The sequence below is a fragment of the Diorhabda carinulata genome, chromosome X (assembly GCF_026250575.1).
Source record: "Diorhabda carinulata isolate Delta chromosome X, icDioCari1.1, whole genome shotgun sequence".
In the NCBI taxonomy this organism is placed as follows: Eukaryota; Metazoa; Arthropoda; class Insecta; order Coleoptera; family Chrysomelidae; genus Diorhabda; species Diorhabda carinulata.
Window position 1 is genome coordinate 11,642,258 of NC_079472.1, and position 18,866 is coordinate 11,661,123.

The 18,866-nt window shown below is 30.1% G+C and overlaps 1 protein-coding gene across 2 annotated transcripts; it reads left to right on the plus strand.

The window, feature by feature from the left end:
- The first annotated feature begins 2,203 nt into the window (after positions 1–2,203).
- On the plus strand, positions 2,204–18,619 carry LOC130902517 (copper-transporting ATPase 1). Of its 2 annotated transcripts, XM_057814719.1 has the most exons (17): positions 2,204–2,467; positions 2,764–2,902; positions 3,652–3,880; positions 4,894–5,092; positions 5,286–5,594; positions 6,573–6,876; positions 7,980–8,209; positions 8,316–8,625; positions 9,858–10,017; positions 10,374–10,827; positions 10,889–11,134; positions 12,718–12,902; positions 14,289–14,496; positions 14,556–14,760; positions 14,807–15,048; positions 15,822–16,083; positions 18,191–18,619. In XM_057814719.1, the coding sequence occupies exons 1-17, from the start codon at positions 2,437–2,439 to the stop codon at positions 18,261–18,263; spliced, it is 3,786 nt and encodes a 1,261-aa protein (XP_057670702.1). In that variant the 5' UTR covers positions 2,204–2,436; the 3' UTR covers positions 18,264–18,619. The 2 variants fall into 2 exon arrangements, with proteins under 2 accessions (XP_057670702.1, XP_057670703.1); XM_057814720.1 differs by lacking the exons at positions 2,204–2,467; positions 2,764–2,902 and adding an exon at positions 3,353–3,596.
- Positions 18,620–18,866: the final 247 nt, after the last annotated feature.

An 18,866-nucleotide genomic window follows, 5' to 3' on the forward strand; every position in this document is an offset into this window, starting at 1 on the left:
TTTTCCAACAAATCTATCAAAAAATGAGTTTTGTCATTAAAAAATTGGTCAAAAATGATTTTTTACTATCAAATTCTGCCAAAAATTGGCTTTTTAAAAAATAGCTTCTGCACAAAAAATTAGATCACGAAATGACTTTATACTATCTAATTTTTTCAAAAAAATGGCTTTTTCATTGAAAACTCGAACAGAAAATATTTTTTGACTATCCAATTCTTTCAAAAATTGGCTATTTCCTATTGAAGTTCACCTGTCAAAATGTCAGAAAATGACTTTTTATTTTTAAATCTGTCAAAAATCGACTTTTCCATGAAAGATTCGGTCAGAAAATGGTTTTTTATTATAAAATTATGTCAAAATTTAGCTTTTTCTTATCGAAGATAAATTTTTTATATAAAACTCTGCCAAAAAGTGGCTATTTCCTATAAAAATCTTTAAAAAAATAGCATTTCCTAGTAAATTTTATCAAGATTGGCTTATTCATGTAAAATTTGGTCAGAAAATTGCTTTTTCTTAAAAAATCTGTTAAACATTGGCTTTTCCCTATTAAATTCTGCCAAAATCTACCTTTACAGTTAGAAATTATCAAATTTTAACAACAAATAACTTTTCTATATAAAACTTTGCCAAAAATGGCTTTTTCCTATCAAAATCTGTCAAAAATTAGTTTTTTCTTCATTAAATTTTGATCAAAAATTGATTTTACAAAAAAGTTTTGTTCAGAAAATGACTTTTTACTATTAAATTATTTCAAAAATTAACTTTTTAATATCATATTCTGTCAAAATCTGCCTTCACCGCTAGAAATTGTCAAAAAATGTCTTTCTTATACAATTCTGTCAAAAAAATTTTTTTCTTGATGATTTTTTTAAGCAAATAAAGTTTTAACGTGAAATTCTTCCAAAAAATTTAGATATTGTAAAAAAACTTCACATATGAAAGTATTTCTTTATACCCCAAGATATTGATACAAGGGGTCTTTAAACTGTTTTTTGAAAATAAAAAGTTTTGTATATATTCACGCCATTTTCATTTCAAGCTAGATGTAGACAGAAATATATTTGGTTTAGGATCATCAACCTACTAAATGATGAAGAGATCATCTGATCCATTCTAACATTTTTTTATATTTCTTTTTCGTCTTCTCTAGTAAATTTTATTTCTGCCATTTAGTTATTTTATTGTTAATTTCGAAGGTTGACAACGATGCAAAAGAGAAAAACAGAGTCAGCCATGATGCGATAACTGCTATACACTGTACCAAACAATGTCATATTTTGAGCTTGCAAGAATGGTGGAAAATATCGTATTTCTCTCGAAATAATTAATAACCTGTTAATACTTAAATTTAAACTATTATAATTTATATTAACTTGTAATAAATTTAATTAAAAAATAACTGCCCCCATCTCTATACGTAAATTTAACCCTTAATTGGTACGTTAATTTGCTCATTTCCTGTACTTACTACATAAGGTGGTTCAAGTGACCACTATGCATGGTAATTAAGAAATAAATTGTTTTAATTTCTATAGAGCAATTGGTCCTTTTTTAAGATGTACTTTAGGTTAAATTAGTTCCATGGAGTTCTTTATTATATTAGGGTAGGTAATTTAACATAAAAAGTTTTTAGAATTGAGGATTTTATGTATACATTGAAAATATAAGGCATCCCTATAATGATTCAATAATTACATCATAATTTTGTTAAGTACGTATTTCCTGAACTCAGATTTATTATTTTAAAACTAGATAGCGCTACGCTTTATGAAATGTCAAAAACAGAATTAGTAAAATTGGTTGCATAATACTACAATAAATATTGGTATTATTGACAATTTTTTATAATTAATGATTGAATATATTGAAAAAACAAAACACTATGATGATGATTTGATAATAACATGATTTTATTAAGCACTCATTTTCTGATTAATTGAACTAATACTAGATTGGGTTGTTTTAACTTGGGAAATGTCAAAAACTGAATATGTAAAGCTAGTTGCATAATACTACAACTTAGATCGGTATTTTTGACAAATGTTTATAATTAACGATTGAAAATATTTAAAAAACAAAATACCACGATGATTTAATAATAACATAGTTTTATTAAGCAACAATTTCTTGATTCCTTAATCTAATATTGAATATCGTTTTTTGACTTAAAAAATCTCAAATGTAAAATTGGTTGCATATCATTACAATTTGAATTTTTCAAAAGGCCTGTCATTTCAAAAAAGAAGATTCCTGCCAGGCAACAGTTGTTATTGTTGTTTATTTGGAAGAAAGGAAAAACCTCTATTCAAAAATATAATGATTAGCTGGAATTTATAGTCAAGTACCATTTATTTTTAAAGTATACGTTGTAAATCGGTAGTGTTTCCAAAACAAGTTTTATGTGATTTCAAAACGCCCAAATAATATATTTCAAATATGGAAAATTGTGTTCGATTCATACAAAAAGGTAAGTAAATAATGATATAAAATGTAAATCTTATTTGTACAGCTTTTTTATTATATCGTCTATTAAATCTCTACCTAACCTATTTATTTCGTCGTAATTTACATGAATGATATTGTCATTATTTTATCAGTAGATTAATAGTTCAAAATATCTAATCATTATAACGAACAAAAATTCTATTATTCCTTTAATATCCTTGAGCTAGATTGTTACTTTCTAGATTTAGTTGATTAGTTTTGTAATGATCACCGTAACATATGTATGAATTAATTATACTATAAAATTGTTTAAATTAGGTGAAAATAAATTATCTTCTAACGATGTGGAAAAGATGAAAGTGCAGATTCAAAAAATTGATGGATCGGTGATGAAAGTTTCTGATAATTTATCTTATATTGATGTTGTTATACCAGAAGGCAATTTTAACTTAATCAAGTAAGTAATACCATATGTTTAAAATTTCTGTTAACAATTATTCATTTAATAAATATAGGTTAGATCTAAATATCGTTATAGTAAACATTTTCGTCTATATAAAGTAATATATAAGATAGGTATTGTGTAAACATTCAATATAAATAGATTAATTATTATGGTTTGAAAAAATATATTGATTTGTCTGTATATACATCATTTTTTGTCAAAAAATAACGTAGATTATTAAAAGGAAACTAGAATCACATTTATATTCAATTTTTAACCATTATTTGAAAAAAAATCCCGATTTCCCGAACATTTTTTATATTTAGTCTGGATTAACATTTTGTTAACTTCTCTTTAATTATTTAATTAATACTATTATAAAAACATTAACTGATTTATTTCGACATAATTTGAAAGTTTAATATGAATATTAAATGAGCAATAAACATACTAAATGGTTTTATAGACATAAAACTTTATTTTTTCGTCACCACAACTCATAATAATGATAACTGTTGTTTACAAATACTCGATGATAAACTTTTCAAAAAATGATTAGTATTATCTTGAATTATTTAGTGTATTCGGCTCATTAGTTGATAATTTGAACACGTTGCTTTTGCTTGTTGAACTCAACAAACGGGGTTTGATTTTCATTACACATAAACATGTCTGATGAAGAATATCTTTTAGGAGAAGAAGAACGGTATGCTTAGTTAGATATTTACATATTTGGTAAATAATTAGTTGTTTTTTTTTAGGAATATATCGGATTCGTTGGGGTTCGAGGCTTTGATTAGTAATAAAATAGACAACGAATGCCAAAGATCACCCAGAGAATGTGCTGGAGATTTTGTAAACATCGGTATGGACACAGAACCAGCAGAAACGAGTATTATTACAGTGAATATAGATGGAATGACGTGTATGTCGTGTGTAAAGACCATCGAAGAAACGGTAGGAAAAAAACGTGGAATTTTAACCATCAAAGTGAGTAAAACTAAAAATATTTTTGTTTATATTTCGTGATGAAACATATCTTCAAGGTTGTAGCATAATTTTATTGTTAACAAAAGTATTTTCAATTAAATTTGATAATTTTATCAAAAATTATGTTCTATATTTTTCTTTTCTTATTTAATGTTGAAATATATTGACAAAATTTCAAAAAATTTGACTGACTATACACCATCAGACTTGGAACATCCTACTACTTGAAACAGATATAAGAACAATATGCTTGTTGAAAATACACCAAGGATCCATTTTATTGCTCCATGACCTTTCTGAAGCAATCAAAATGTTTTTATGAGAATGAGTTTTGAAAAGGGAAGCTAATCTGTGCCATTATGGACAAGATACTCCAAAAATTATTGGAATCTCAGTAAAATCAAGGTATAATTCCATACCCCTGAAATCTCAGGAAGAATTTGATACTTAATATAGTATACTTGAACTTAATATAGGGGATGAGGATTAAACCTCTATTTAAATAATTTTAAAAGTTTCTCATTGCAAGCTAGAGCTGTAGAAATGAAAATTTAACCTTCCTGAAACTGGTACAGGTACCTGGGAGTTTGTTAGTGAACTGGAACTAGAAGAAGAGCTGTAGATGGTGTCAAAACAACTCTAATACTGGGGCTTGATAAAACTTATGTTGCTTTCTTACTTAGCCCCCAATTGAGCTTTGAAAAAGGAAGCAAAACATTATTGCAGTGCCATTCTGGACTAGATAATTCAAAAATTATTGGAATCTCAGTAAAATCAAGGTATAATTCTTTACCGCTGAAATCTCAGGAAGAATTTGATGAAATTAAGTCTAGAATTAACTTTATCTAGGGGATGAGGATAAAACTCCTATTTAAGTACTTGTAGAAGCGTATTGTTGGAATTTGGAGCTGTAGGAGTTTGCTAGATAACTGGAACTGGAAGCTCTAATAAAGGGGGTTAATAGCCTCTAAGTTACATCTTTCAGAGTCATTAGTAGATTTCGATATTTGTAGGTGAATTTACAAGAAAAAACCGGTTTGGTTAGATACGATGCCGCCTTAGTTACCCCACAAGAAATATGTGATTACATAGATGATATGGGTTTTGAAGCCTCCATACCTTTAACTTCTTTAGGTAAAACAGAAGGAATAACATCGGCTGTAATAGATATCCGTGGGATGACCTGCAATTCTTGCGTTCAAACTATCGAAGGTAAATAAAAACCAAACATTTTCATTATTTTCATACATAAATTTTCGAAACGAGTTCGATTTATGTTCATATCTAGTTTTGGCGACTATCTGATGATAAAATCAATATATATATATATATATATATATATATATATATATATATATATATATATATATATATATATATATATATCTAATATCATTAATTACAGGTATGATATCTACTTCTGAGGGAATAAAAAAGATAAAAGTCGATTTGGATAAACAAGAAGGTTACGTCGAATTTAATTTGAATAAAACTGATGCTGAAAAAATAGCCGAACAGATAGAAGATATGGGTTTCGAGGCTTACGTTAAATCTGATATTGATAAAATGCCCAGAAGTAAAAGATCCCCATCGAAAATTAAGACTGATGTAGTAGTAGATAAAGAAAATTTTTCTAGATGTTATTTACAAGTTAAAGGTATGACTTGCGCCTCTTGTGTGGGGGCTATCGAAAAACATGTGGCACGATTAGAAGGTAATTATTATTATTATTATTATTTTTTTTAGAATAACATTTGTTGTAGTGAAAGGCGATCAACCACTCCAATCCTGTTTTTTATTTACATTATCAAAAAACCTGTCAAATGACTTCAATTTAAAGAAATTGACATTTATGTCGATTTTAGGGCTAAGAAATTGAAAGTACCTCCTATTATACTTAGATCTTGAAGTATTGACATCAAATTTTGAAATTTCCAAAAAATTAGCCAGTTGATTATGTTTTACAATGTAAATAAACAGCAGTACCGACATTATTAAAATATGTTTTCACTGTACGTTTTTAGTTATTTAAATTTTTTATTTCTCCTTATAGAGTATCTATTTAGATATAATTTGAAAATATGACATATTTCGACTATTTTCACATGTTTTTTCACCATTTAGAAAGTTTAGTTTCCGGGTCTCGGTTTAAAGTCGGTAGTCCGGTCCTGTTGTTTGTTTAAATTATCTAAAAAACCTGTCAAATGATTTTAATTTGAAGAAATTGACATTCATATCGATTTTAGGTCTAAAAAAGTGAAAGTACTTCGTATTATAACTAGATCTTGAAGTATTGACATGAAATTTTGAAATTTTTATAAAATTAATCAGTTGACTATGTTTCCCAATGTAAACAAACACTAGTACCCGACTGGCCCAAACGACATTATTTAAATAAGTTATCACTGTACGTTTTTAGTTGTTTAATTTTTTTATTTCTCCCTATAGAGCCTCCATTTGAATATAATTTAAAAATATGACATATTTTGGCTATATTCACATGTATTCTTTCCATATAAAAAAATTTTCTTTCAGGTATTTGATGATACATTTTTCTGTGTCTACTTTCTTATCTTTTCCCATAATTTTTCTTCTACTATATATTTTTTAATCGATATTAAGACCTACTACTACAACAGTATCATATTTTTTTCATAAATCCTTGCATTATTTTTGTTTTCTTATTACACAGGTGTACACAAAACTGCGATATCCTTATTGGGCGCTAGAGCTGATATAAAATACAACCCAAATATAATCACCCCTGAACAGATCGCCGTTTCTATAACAGATTTAGGGTTTCCTTCGACTGTGATGAGACAGTCCGGTATAGATGAAACTGAAGTAGATGTGGAAATCTTCGGAATGACTTGTGCCAGTTGTGTACACAAAATAGAAACGTTCATTTTGAAAGTACCCGGTATAAAAGATGCCAAAGTATCACTAACCACGAAAAGGGGTAAATTTAAATATGATCCGGAAGTGACAGGTCCAAGGTATGTCAAAATGTGATTCATTAAGCTAGTTTTACACATTAACTACATGAATTTTGAAAAAAAAGATACTACGGCCAAAATAGTGGCAATATTCGGTCCATACCGTGAGAAATTGGTTTAAAAAGAGGATTTTCTGTGTTGAAAAAATTGAAATGCTATAATTTAGAGTAAATTATGCGATATGGTATCATAAAGTTGCAAATTCTTGAATCGAAGTTTAGAAAATTTAATAAACTTTGAGGTTCAATATCTGTGAAAATAAAAGAGTTAGAGCTCGATTTTCTGCTCAAATTTCTTCTTTTAGGATAAGTCTAACAGTGTATATACTAATTTTCATGAAATTTTCTCAAATTAATGGGAAATTTCGATATTTAGGATCGTAAATAATTAAAAAGGAATTGTGATTAAAAAAATATAAAAATTGAATCGAATTGAGGCTCTACATAAGTGAAAATAGAAGTTAGGGTGTTATAGGATTTGTTTGTTCCTTAAACCAAAATTTTTTGAGTAAATAAAACTAAATACGGAAATTTTTGACCAAATAATTGGGGTGATATACTAAAAATAATGTATTTATGTTTATCAAGACAATTAAGGCTCTAAAAATAATCAGGGCCCCATTTTCTGCTAAAATTTCTTCTTTTTAGAATCAATTAACGTGTTCATACTAGTTTCAAGGTATTTTCAAAAATTAATTGAAAATTTTAATATTTAGGATCGTTAATAATAAAAAATATGCCATAACCTCAAAAAAACTAATAGGGCATTTATAATGATAATAAATTGGTTTAAATGAAACTTACCCAAAAAAATAAATTTCGAATCACTAGAAATAGATTAATATAGTTAATTTTTTATAATGACCTTTCTACCCTTTTAAAAGGGGTTGATATTAAAAAAACAAGTCTCCATTTAAAATATCCTACTGTCCAAGATAATGGAGATATTCACTTCATGTTTTGTAAAACTCTTTTCAAAGTATTAGTTTATTAAAAAAAATCGTATACGATCTATTGTATGATATTCTTGAGATACAGAGTGTCAAAAAAAAAATCAAAATCTTATAGTTACTACAATGAAAAAAAATGATTTTTTTTTTCTAGAAACATCATTGAATCAATAAAAGAATTGGGTTTCGAAGCTCATTTGTTTTCAAGGGATAATGCAAACGGCGGCGACTATTTACAACACAAAGAAGAAATAAGAAAATGGAAAAGGAGTTTTCTATTTTCTTTAGCTTTCGGCGGTCCCTGTATGATAGCTATGATGTATTTCATGATAAAAATGTCGTCTTCGACTATGTCCCATCACGACATGTGTTGCATAATACCAGGTATGTTCGAAAACTTGTCTCTTCGACACCGGTATCTTCATTCGTCTACCACAATATCTTATTTTTCTGTTTTGGTAATTGGTAAAATTTTTTATCGATATTTTAGGTCTTTCAACCGAAAATCTTATACTATGGGCATTATCTACCCCCGTTTTGATTTTCGGGGGTAAACATTTTTTTGTACAGGCTTACAAATCCATTAAACACCGTACCACCAATATGGACGTACTTATAGCGATGGCTACTTCTATATCGTACACTTACAGCGTTTGCGTTGTCGTGGCGGCGATGATTATGAAAGAAAACAGTTCTCCTCAGACATTTTTCGATACACCCCCAATGTTGTTGACCTTTATCAGTTTGGGGAGATGGTTGGAGCACATAGCCAAAGGTAAAACATCGGAGGCATTGAGTAGGTAAGATTAATCCATTTTTCTTCCTTACAGCTCAAAATATTTGTCATTGGGGGGTTGACAATGTGATTTTTGTTAAATTAAACCAAATGAAAAAATCATTCGGAAGGTGGTTAACCATAACTTTGTCTTGTAAAATGAGGCTAAATGTCTTTGAATGATGTGAGAAGGTGAGATATAGGACTAAAATTGCCTCAGACATCCTCATACATTTGAAAAATGATTTTTTATTAAGTTCTGTTGAATTTTCTAAGCTGGGATTGTATATAGGACAGTTTCTTGCAGAAAAACTGTTTCGAAGTATGTTTTACCATTCTTTTATCCATAAAAGTAGGACTAAATGTCTATTAATGGTGTAAGAGGGTGAGATATAGGACTAAAATTGATTCAGGTACCCTCATACTAACTAACTTCTATCAACCAATATCAACATTTCAAAGCTGTAATTAAATACAGGACAGTTTTCTGTGGAGGAATTGTTTTGAAGGATGTTTTACCATACTTTTATCCATAAAAGTGCGACTAAATGTCTTTGTATGATCTAAGAGGGTGAGATATAGGACTTGAATTGCTTCAGAAACACATAGACTTTGAAAAACTAATTTCTATCAAGTTGTATTGAAATATCAAAGTTGTGATTGAATGCAGTACAGTTTTTTATGGCAAAACTGATTGGAGGAATCATTTGCCATACTTTTGTCCATAAAATAGAGTCCAAATGTCTTCGTAAGGCCTACGGAGAGAAATATTAGACTCTAATTGCCTCAGTTGTCTTTGTACTTTTGAAAATCTAATTTCTATCAAGTAAAATGAAAAATTCGGAGCCATGATTGGATACATGATAGTTATTTGTGGATAAAATGATTCCAAAGATGTTTTACCATACCCTTGTCCATAAAATATTGTCCAAATGTCTTCGTAATACCTAAAATGAAGAGACACTGGTTTTACATGATCAGATATATTTAGTAAACCATTATCTAGGCTTATGACTTTGTTTTTAACTTCTTTATCACTGTTCCACGTGTCTATTTCTATTTATCTAGTTGTAGGATGAAACTTTTCGGGTCAGGATGTAAAGGATTTGAATTTTATGCCCCAATAAACATTTTTTTTTTAAATTGTAATCTTATCGATTCCTAATTTGGTGAAATTCGATTAAGGACTACGAAAAATCCAAGTTTTTACAAACTATATGAAAAATAATATGAAAATAAATGACATTTTTCTTTTAGTTTATTGTCATTGAAAGCCACTGATGCAGTACTGGTTACGTTGAGTAAGAAAGGAACTATTCTAACTGAAGAACAAGTAAATGTCGATTTAGTTCAAAGGGGGGATATTTTGAAGGTGGTACCCGGTGCAAAAGTACCAGTGGATGGTAAAGTTATACAGGTAACCATTTATTGTGTACAGTTTTTTTTGTTTTGACAAAAACTGATGGCATGCAAAAAATTACAAAAATGACGAAGACTACAAAAATACGACAAAACTAGATAAAAAATCTCAACAATAAGAAGTCAAATTTTACTAAAGTTATTTCGATGAATTATTAATATTCACCTTTTAAAATATTTCCAATTATTAATGGAGCACCCTGTATAATAAAATAATATTAAAGAAGCATTAGAGCACCATGTTGACAAGTTATTACCTCAAACTACAGGGCGATATAAAAATTTACCGCCCCAGACCGATACAAAAAAATTAATTCCATTTTATTGGTATACTCTATAAAATTTCTCCCTTAGGGTCAATCGATGTGTAACGAAAGCCTAATAACCGGCGAAAGTATGCCGGTACCAAAGAAAATCGGCAGTACCGTAATAGGTGGTTCCATAAACGAACACGGTCTATTAATAATCGAAGCAACTCATACGGGCGAAGCCACCACCTTATCCCAAATAGTTAAACTAGTCGAAGAAGCCCAAACGTCCAAAGCCCCCATACAACAACTGGCCGATAAGATAGCCGGTTATTTCGTACCGACAGTGGTACTTTTATCACTTTTGACCTTAATCGTATGGTCTGTGATAGGATCCATCGATATAAACAAGTTACCTTTGACCGATATGGAAAAAGAGGGTTACACCAACACCGAAATCATCTTGCAGTTCGTGTTCAGGTGCGCCTTGAGCGTCCTGGCCATAGCGTGTCCTTGCGCCTTGGGACTAGCCACACCGACGGCAGTTATGGTGGGAACAGGTAGAGTACCGCATACTTCTTATCCGGTTTATATACCGTAATGCGAAATTTTTCTTTCCAGGTATAGGCGCAGTTAATGGTATTTTGATAAAGGGAGCCGAACCTTTGGAAAACGCTCATAAAGTCAAAGCCGTTATGTTCGATAAGACCGGTACCATCACCAAAGGTGTACTGGAAGTGGCTAAAGTTTGGATGCAAGGCGATACTCTAAGTCCTACGTTGATTCTGGCTGCTATAGGATCGGCGGAAACTAATTCCGAACATCCCATAGCCGTAGCCATAACTAAATATATTAAAGATGTACTGGGTGAGTCGTTATTAGCGTGATTGAAAATTTTTTTGTATTATTTTGAGTCTGACAGGAGGTTATGGATAAAGAATACCCGATTGGAGACTACAGAAAACAAACAAAATTGACAGAACATTAAAAAACAAAAAAAACTTAGAAAATTTGAAACGTCAAAATTGACAGAACGTCACAAAAAACAACAAACACTGCCGAAAGTTTATAAAAACGACTGTCAGAAGACCATCGAAAACGAAAAACTTTGACAGAAATTTATAGAAAACGACAATATTTGACAGGAGTTTATAAAAAAACGCCAAAAGTGACAGAAGACTTCAAAAAATACAAAAGAAAGTTTAAAAAACGGAAAAATTGATAAAAAACCACAAAAAAAACGACAAAACTGACAAAAACCTATGAAAAAAATCGAAAATTGACAAAAGATTTTTAAGAAAATGTCAAAACTGACATAACTTCTTAAAAACGACGAAACTTTACAAAAAGAACAGAAAAACTCACTGAAATTGTCAAAAATTGACAAAGATTTAATGTCAAAAAATGACAGAAGACCTTGAAAAATATAAACAAAATTTGTAAAAAACGTCAAAGTTGACAGCACATTTTAAAAACGACAAAAACTGACATAGAGCGAAGAACGTGAAAAGTGAACAGAAATCTGGAAAAAAACGTCAAAATAATGAGAAAAACGTCGAAACTAAAAGATAATCACAAAAAAATGAAAACAACTTACCATTAAATGTCAAAAATTGACCGTAAATTCAAAAAAATTGACGGAAAACCACAAAAATTACAAAACTGACAGAAGACCATCAATAAGGACATTCATTGACAAAAGATTACAAAAAACGTCAAAAATTGACAGATGATTACTAAAAATGACAAGAATTGGCAGAATTTCACAAAAAAAATATCAGAAACTAATACAACACTGAAAGAGTACGTTAAACTGACAGAGGACTAGCAAAAATGACGAAAATTGACAGAAGTTGACAGTAAAACGTCAAAAACTAACAAAACATCTCGAAAATTGACAGATGATGACCAAAAATGACAAGAGCAGAATTTTACAAAATCATAAGAAACTAATACAACATTACAAAAAATAACTCAAACTGATAAAAGACCAACGAAATTTGACAGAAGTTGACAATAAAACCTCAAAAATTGACAGCTGATGACAAAAATTGACATATTTTTACAAAAAAACATCAGACACTAATACAACACAACAAAAAGCCACTGAAACTGACAGACGATTACCAAAAATGACGAAAATTGACAGAAGTTGACAATAAAACGTCAAAAATTAACAGACGATAACCACAACCATCAAAATCTGACAGTATTTTACAAAAATATCTCAAATCCTTGACAATCAAATCCATAGATTCCAATTTTAAACATCTCAAACCAGTAGCTATAACTAAATATATTAAAAACATTCTGGGTGAACAATTATTAGCATAAATAAAAATTTTATTCTATTATATAAACTCAAACTTGTTTAAATACCACGATTTCGACTAATTTTAGTAACAATGTGACATTAACACGTTATACAGGGTGTTATTTCTTTATTGTAGGTACCGATCAAACTGGTAAATCGACAAATTTCCAAGCGGTACCGGGTTGCGGAATGAAATGTACCGTTTCGAATCTCGTTGACGTTCTCAATGTTGCCAGAACTACTAACAACACCGAATTAGTGAATTTCACTAATTTAGTGCAAGCCGGTAGTTCAGGAATGTTTAGTGTCAAAGATGTACAGGTTAGTCCCTTATTTCTCTCTAATTTACATTGTTATTGAATCACACTGTATATAACATGTTTTGTAGAGATTTTTATCAATATTTTTATCGTTTGATAAACGTTACGTTTATTATATTATCGAAGTGAGGTTAGAAGGTTCTAGATGCTCCCGGTTGTACCAGATCAAGTCATTCAAGATCAACCGAGAAGTTTTCCGATTTTCCTTCAGGATTTTATGAATTTTATCTTATGAAATCTTATGAAAAACGTTCAAAAATGAGAAAGCGAAACAAAAAGTCAAAATATGACCGAGGACTAGAAATATAACAAAAACTGACAGGAAACTGTCAAAAATTGAAAGAACAAAGCCAAAAATCACCAATATTGACAAAAGTTTACCAAAAAACGTCAGACTTGACGGAATATTATCAAAAACGTTCAAAATTGACAAAACTTTACAAACAAAATATCAAAAAATTACACAGGACTACAAAATATGACAAGAATTGAAAGAAATTGTCATAAAATCTCTAAAATTGACAGATCACAATGAAAACGATTAAAATTGACAGAAATATACAAACAAAAAATCACAAATTAACAAAAACGTTCAAAATTGGAAAAACTTTACAATCAAAAAGTCAAAATATGACACAAGACTTCAAAAAAACGAAAAAAACTGACAGGAGACTATTGAACTTGTCAAAAGCTGATAGAAGATCCAAAAAAACTTACGGAAAACCAAAATGAACTACTAAAATTAATGGAAATTTTCATAAAATCTACTCCGGTAAACGTCAGATGTGGATAGAATTTAAAAAAAAAAATGACAGAAGACTATCTCCATCAAACTTGTCAAAAATCAACAAATGACTACCAAAAAATACTAAAATTGGCAGAAGTTTACCCCCAAAATGTCAAAACTGACAAACGACTATCAGAAACGTCTAAAGTTAACAGAAATTTATAAACAAAAAGTCAAAATCTTACATAGAACTAAAAGACTAGAAAAAACGACAAAAACTGACAGGAAACTATCACGAAAAACGTCAAAGGCTCAAAAATTTGAGAAGAGAAGACAAAACTAAAATTGTTAGAGATTTCCAAAAAACAACAACTGACAGAAAACTAACTACAAAAAACATCTGATTCGCATGAAAATATGAATTAAATCAATGTTATACAGATAACAACGTTCTAAATATTTTCGATTCTTTCAAACTAGGTCGTATTTCGAAATTTTAAAAAAACATCACTTTGACAGATTTATAGCCGGACCAATTTTGACTAAAATATGGATAGAAACGAATTTTCTTAGATATCCCAACGTTCTAGAAACTTCTAAGCATCACATTGTCTCGAAATTCTCCAAAAAATATCACATAAACATCATTTATCGTTTCAGATCGAAGTTAGTCGATCACAAAACGTCAAACTAGGCCAACTGATCGGAGTCAGTTCTTTATTGGACAACGAAGACGGCGATTACGATATCGTCATAGGAAATAGAGAATGGATGCATAGGAACGGATTCATAATAGCACAAGAAATTGATAGGAATATGATAACCGAAGAAGAACAAGGCAGATCGGCCGTACTTTGCGCCATCAACGGTAAAAATCGTTTAAATCATCATCTATGTACATTAATAATCGATTAAAACGACTTTTAGGTACAATAATGGCGATGTTCAGTGTAGCCGACACCGTAAAACCCGAAGCTCATCTAGCCGTTTATACATTAAAAAAAATGGGCCTCCAAGTGATACTCTTAACAGGCGATAATCGAAAAACCGCCACCAGTATCGCTAGACAAGTCGGAATAACGAAAATATACGCCGAAGTATTACCATCACACAAAGCCATTAGAGTACAAAGGTAAATAACACGAATAATCTTAATAATTTTACTAAGCACTCTGTAGATTACAGGAAAGCGGCGTAAAAGTGTGTATGGTCGGCGACGGGATAAACGATTCACCGGCTTTGGCCGAAGCTTCGGTCGGTATGGCGATTGCTACTGGTACAGACGTCGCAGTCGAAACCGCCCAAGTGGTACTCATGAGGAACGATCTATTGGACGTAGTCGCTTGTTTGAAATTATCGAGAAAAACCGTCAACAGAATCAGATTGAATTTCTTTTTCGCCAGCGTTTACAATATTTTAGGTAAGTACATTTCCATCGGTATAAATTCATCTTTAACCCATCGATATAAAAGCATCTATTACCCACTGGTGTACATTTCCATCGGTATAAATCCATCTATAACCCACCGATAAACATTTCCATCGATATAAACATCTATCACCGACTGGTGTATATGTGCATCGGTATAAATTCATTTATAACCAACCAATAAACATTTCCATCGATATAAAACCATCTATTACCCACTGGTGTACATTTCCATCGGTATTAAATCCACCTATAACCCACCAATAAACATTTCCATTGGTATTAAATCCACCTATAACCCATCAATAAAAATTTCCATCGATATAGATTCATCTATTACCCACTGGTGATACTTCCATTGGTATAAATCCATCTGTAATACACCAATATAAATTTATCTAGTACCCACTGGTGTTCATTTCCATCGGTATAAATCCATATATAACCCACCGATAAACATTTCCATCGATATAAATTCATATATTACCCACTGGTGTACATTTCCAACAGTATAAATCCATCCATAACCCATCGATACATTTTTCAATCGATAAACTACCGATGCACATTTCGATTGGAAACCTACCGATACACGCCCTTCTATAACCCACCAATAAACATTTCCATCGGTATAAATCTACATATATATAACTCACTGATATACATTTCCATCGATATAAATCGATTTATATCTCTTGAGTGTACATTTCCATCAGTATAAATTGATCTATAACCTACTGTTATGAATTTTTGTTATGTTTTAGGTATACCCCTAGCGGCTGGGGCTTTCAGTTTGATGGGTTTGACGTTGGCTCCTTGGATGGCTTCGGCTGCTATGGCACTAAGTTCGGTATCGGTAGTAAGCTCGAGTTTACTGTTGAAATTATGGTCGAAACCTACAAAAGAAACGTTGGAAACCGCCGAATACCTCTCATTTAAAAATTGTGATAATTTGGATTCGATATCGATACATAGAGGATTGGATGACGTCGATCAAATCGACGGAAGGGCAACGAAATTTTCGAGGTATACTAAAACGTGACGATTCGAATTAAAATTCGATTAAAATTTGTCGGAATCGCTCGGTATATTGTTAGGTTAATGTTGTGAGCGTTTGGGGGTTATAACTTTAATTACTCACCCGGTATATTAGGGATTACGTGAAAGATATGAGTGTAAACAAATGTAATGTAACAAAGTACAAATTCGATGATCGCTGGGGAGTTTGTCCGTTGTCGAAATTGTTTATTAGATAAAAATGAACAACCTTGTACATGGGGGATTACAGAAAACCAATTAGATCACCTCTAAAATCCGTTTTTTTAATTTTTGGGCGTCAAAAATTCGATGAAATTTCAAATTTATGTCTATTTTTGTGCACCGATGGAAGTAATTCGGTGTTTAAATCGTTTATTAGATAAAAATGAACCACCCTGTACTTGCTGGTGTACAGAAAACCAATTAGATCACCTCTAAAAGCAATTTTTTTTATTTTTTGGCGCGAAAATTTCGAATTATCTTGACGATCTCAATAGTTTTCAAGGTTATGTTCACTGAGAGAACTAAGTCGGTGAGTTAGATAAAATTGAAGTTTTTTTTTGTCGTTTGAATCCTAAAAATTCGATTAATCTTTACAATTTTAATTATTTTCAAATTTTTATTCAAGTGCTCCCCATTGGACGTAATTCAGTGTATTAGATAAAACTGGACCGCTCTGTATATATAAAACTAACCTAAACTCTATAAAGTCGTCACTTTGAGTCATTTTTTTTATTATTTGAGCGCCAAAAATTCGATTAAAAGTTTCATTTTCTATAATTTTCAAGAATCGATGCTCTGGTGTACATTTTCTTTGAGGAAAGTAAATTACAAACAATCGAATCATTTACTACATAAAATAATATGAAAAACTTATAAGTTCATGTTCAAAAGCATTTTTTTTATTATTTGGCGCCAAAATTGTCATGCAATTGAGATACACCGATCTAGATTTTTTGCTGTACTAACAATATTTTATAAAATGACCAAAATCCGTGGAAAAAAATAATAAATTTTGATTCCACTCTGTATATACTCAACTAACAATTATTCTCATAAAAATCACGAATTATACCAAACAATTTAATTTTATTATCAATTTTGTATATAGTATTCAGAAAAATATTATAATTTTATTTTTTTTCTGCTTCTTTTTTTTATTTTATATGTTTGTGTTCGTCTAACCTACTCCTCTCTATAATAACAAGCGTGGTCTTGTTGCAGGTGAGTAATCCAACCAAGTTAGAGAGTAATTTACGTTGAAAATTAAAAGTTTTTCAACGTCCCTCGTTTTTTCTTTTCAAATTATATGCTTATGAAAACGAAAAACCAAAATCTAATCAAGAAATATCAACCAAATCCTTTATTTCTTCAATTTTTACTTCCTAGTTATTTGGGTATTTATCAACATCGGACTTTTTGGTTAGGTTTTGGAACACATCCATTCAATTGTTTTTTAATCATTTGGCTTATTGGCACACATCCCAAACTTAATTTTATAAAATTGACTTGTTTGCACACCTCCAGACCTCGTTCATTGAAAATTTCTTCAATTTTTTCTTCTTAGACTTTTATTGATAAATAAACTTGTTTTTAGGTTTCTTTTGATAGAAAAAGAAGTCAAAAAGTTAAAGAAACTCTTAATAAACGAGCTCTGGACATGTCAAATATATTTAGAAAATAAATAGAAACTAAATAAAAAAAAGATTTGAATTTCAAGTTTTTACACAATTTATAAATTGAATATTGATATTAATAGTTTTGGAAGAACTTAAAAATGTTACCAAAAAGTTATCGAAGAATACCAAACACTGCTCACTATAACTATATCCACACTTAAAATTTCAATGTCTGGTCCTTCGAGCCTTCATTTTAATATCCAGCTCGAAGGACCAAACGAGGCAGTTTTGATTATAAATTTATTGTGAATATTACCAACAGTTTCCGAAATTTATATCTCCGGACAAAAAAACTCATAATAAATATCAGTTATACAAATATTTTATCGTAAAAGTCGTTTTATTTTGGAAAATCGGGCTTCTACCCAACCTTCTTTGGGGGTATGTTAAAATTGTATATTTTTTGTCTGTTACAGATTCGTGGATAAAAATAAAAGCGTCCATCAATTGTTACTCGACAAAGAACCCACCATCAGGTTCATTAAATGAACGGGAACGTATCTTTTCGAAATTTTCAATCACCCCATTTGATCATTTTTATCCAGAATTTTTTTCCGGTAAAAAATTATAGAATTAGATATTTTTATTAGTTTTTGTATTAAGTATTAATACTAAAAAATAAGCTTAAAGTATTTTTTTGAATAACCAAGTTTTAAATCGACCTATAGCTAAAATTCCTCTCCATTTCCTATCAAATATTATCCAACGTCTTCCAGTCTTCCTTTTTACCAATTTATTCACCCTTTATCCATTTTTCCTAACCAATTTCCCTTAATCTGTTCAGTTCCGGTTAGCTTATTTCGGCTCTGTCTGTTTAATAAAGAAACTGAACAACTTATTATTAACATACTGTATTTTATATTTTTTTCGTTATTTGCTTAATGTTTTTACTTATTTTTCAACTAGATTCCAAAAAAATGACAAAAAAATCTTATAAATTATATATTTTCTATTTATATATTGTTTAATAAAGTATTTCGTTGAAAAAATGTAGTTTATTACACACTTACATTTAAAAATCCCGCCTAAAGGTTGGTACAAATTAAATTGACACAACTGTCATTTATGTTGACAATTTAGTTCGAAATGAAA

Excerpts from the sequence above, each read along its gene's own strand:
- LOC130902517 (XM_057814719.1), top strand. The coding sequence starts at position 2,437 with ATGGAAAATTGTGTTCGATTCATACAAAAAG. Across the intron at positions 5,093-5,285 it reads TTGCGTTCAAACTATCGAAG|GTATGATATCTACTTCTGAG; the intron begins GTAAATAAAAAC and ends CATTAATTACAG. Across the intron at positions 5,595-6,572 it reads ACATGTGGCACGATTAGAAG|GTGTACACAAAACTGCGATA; the intron begins GTAATTATTATT and ends CTTATTACACAG.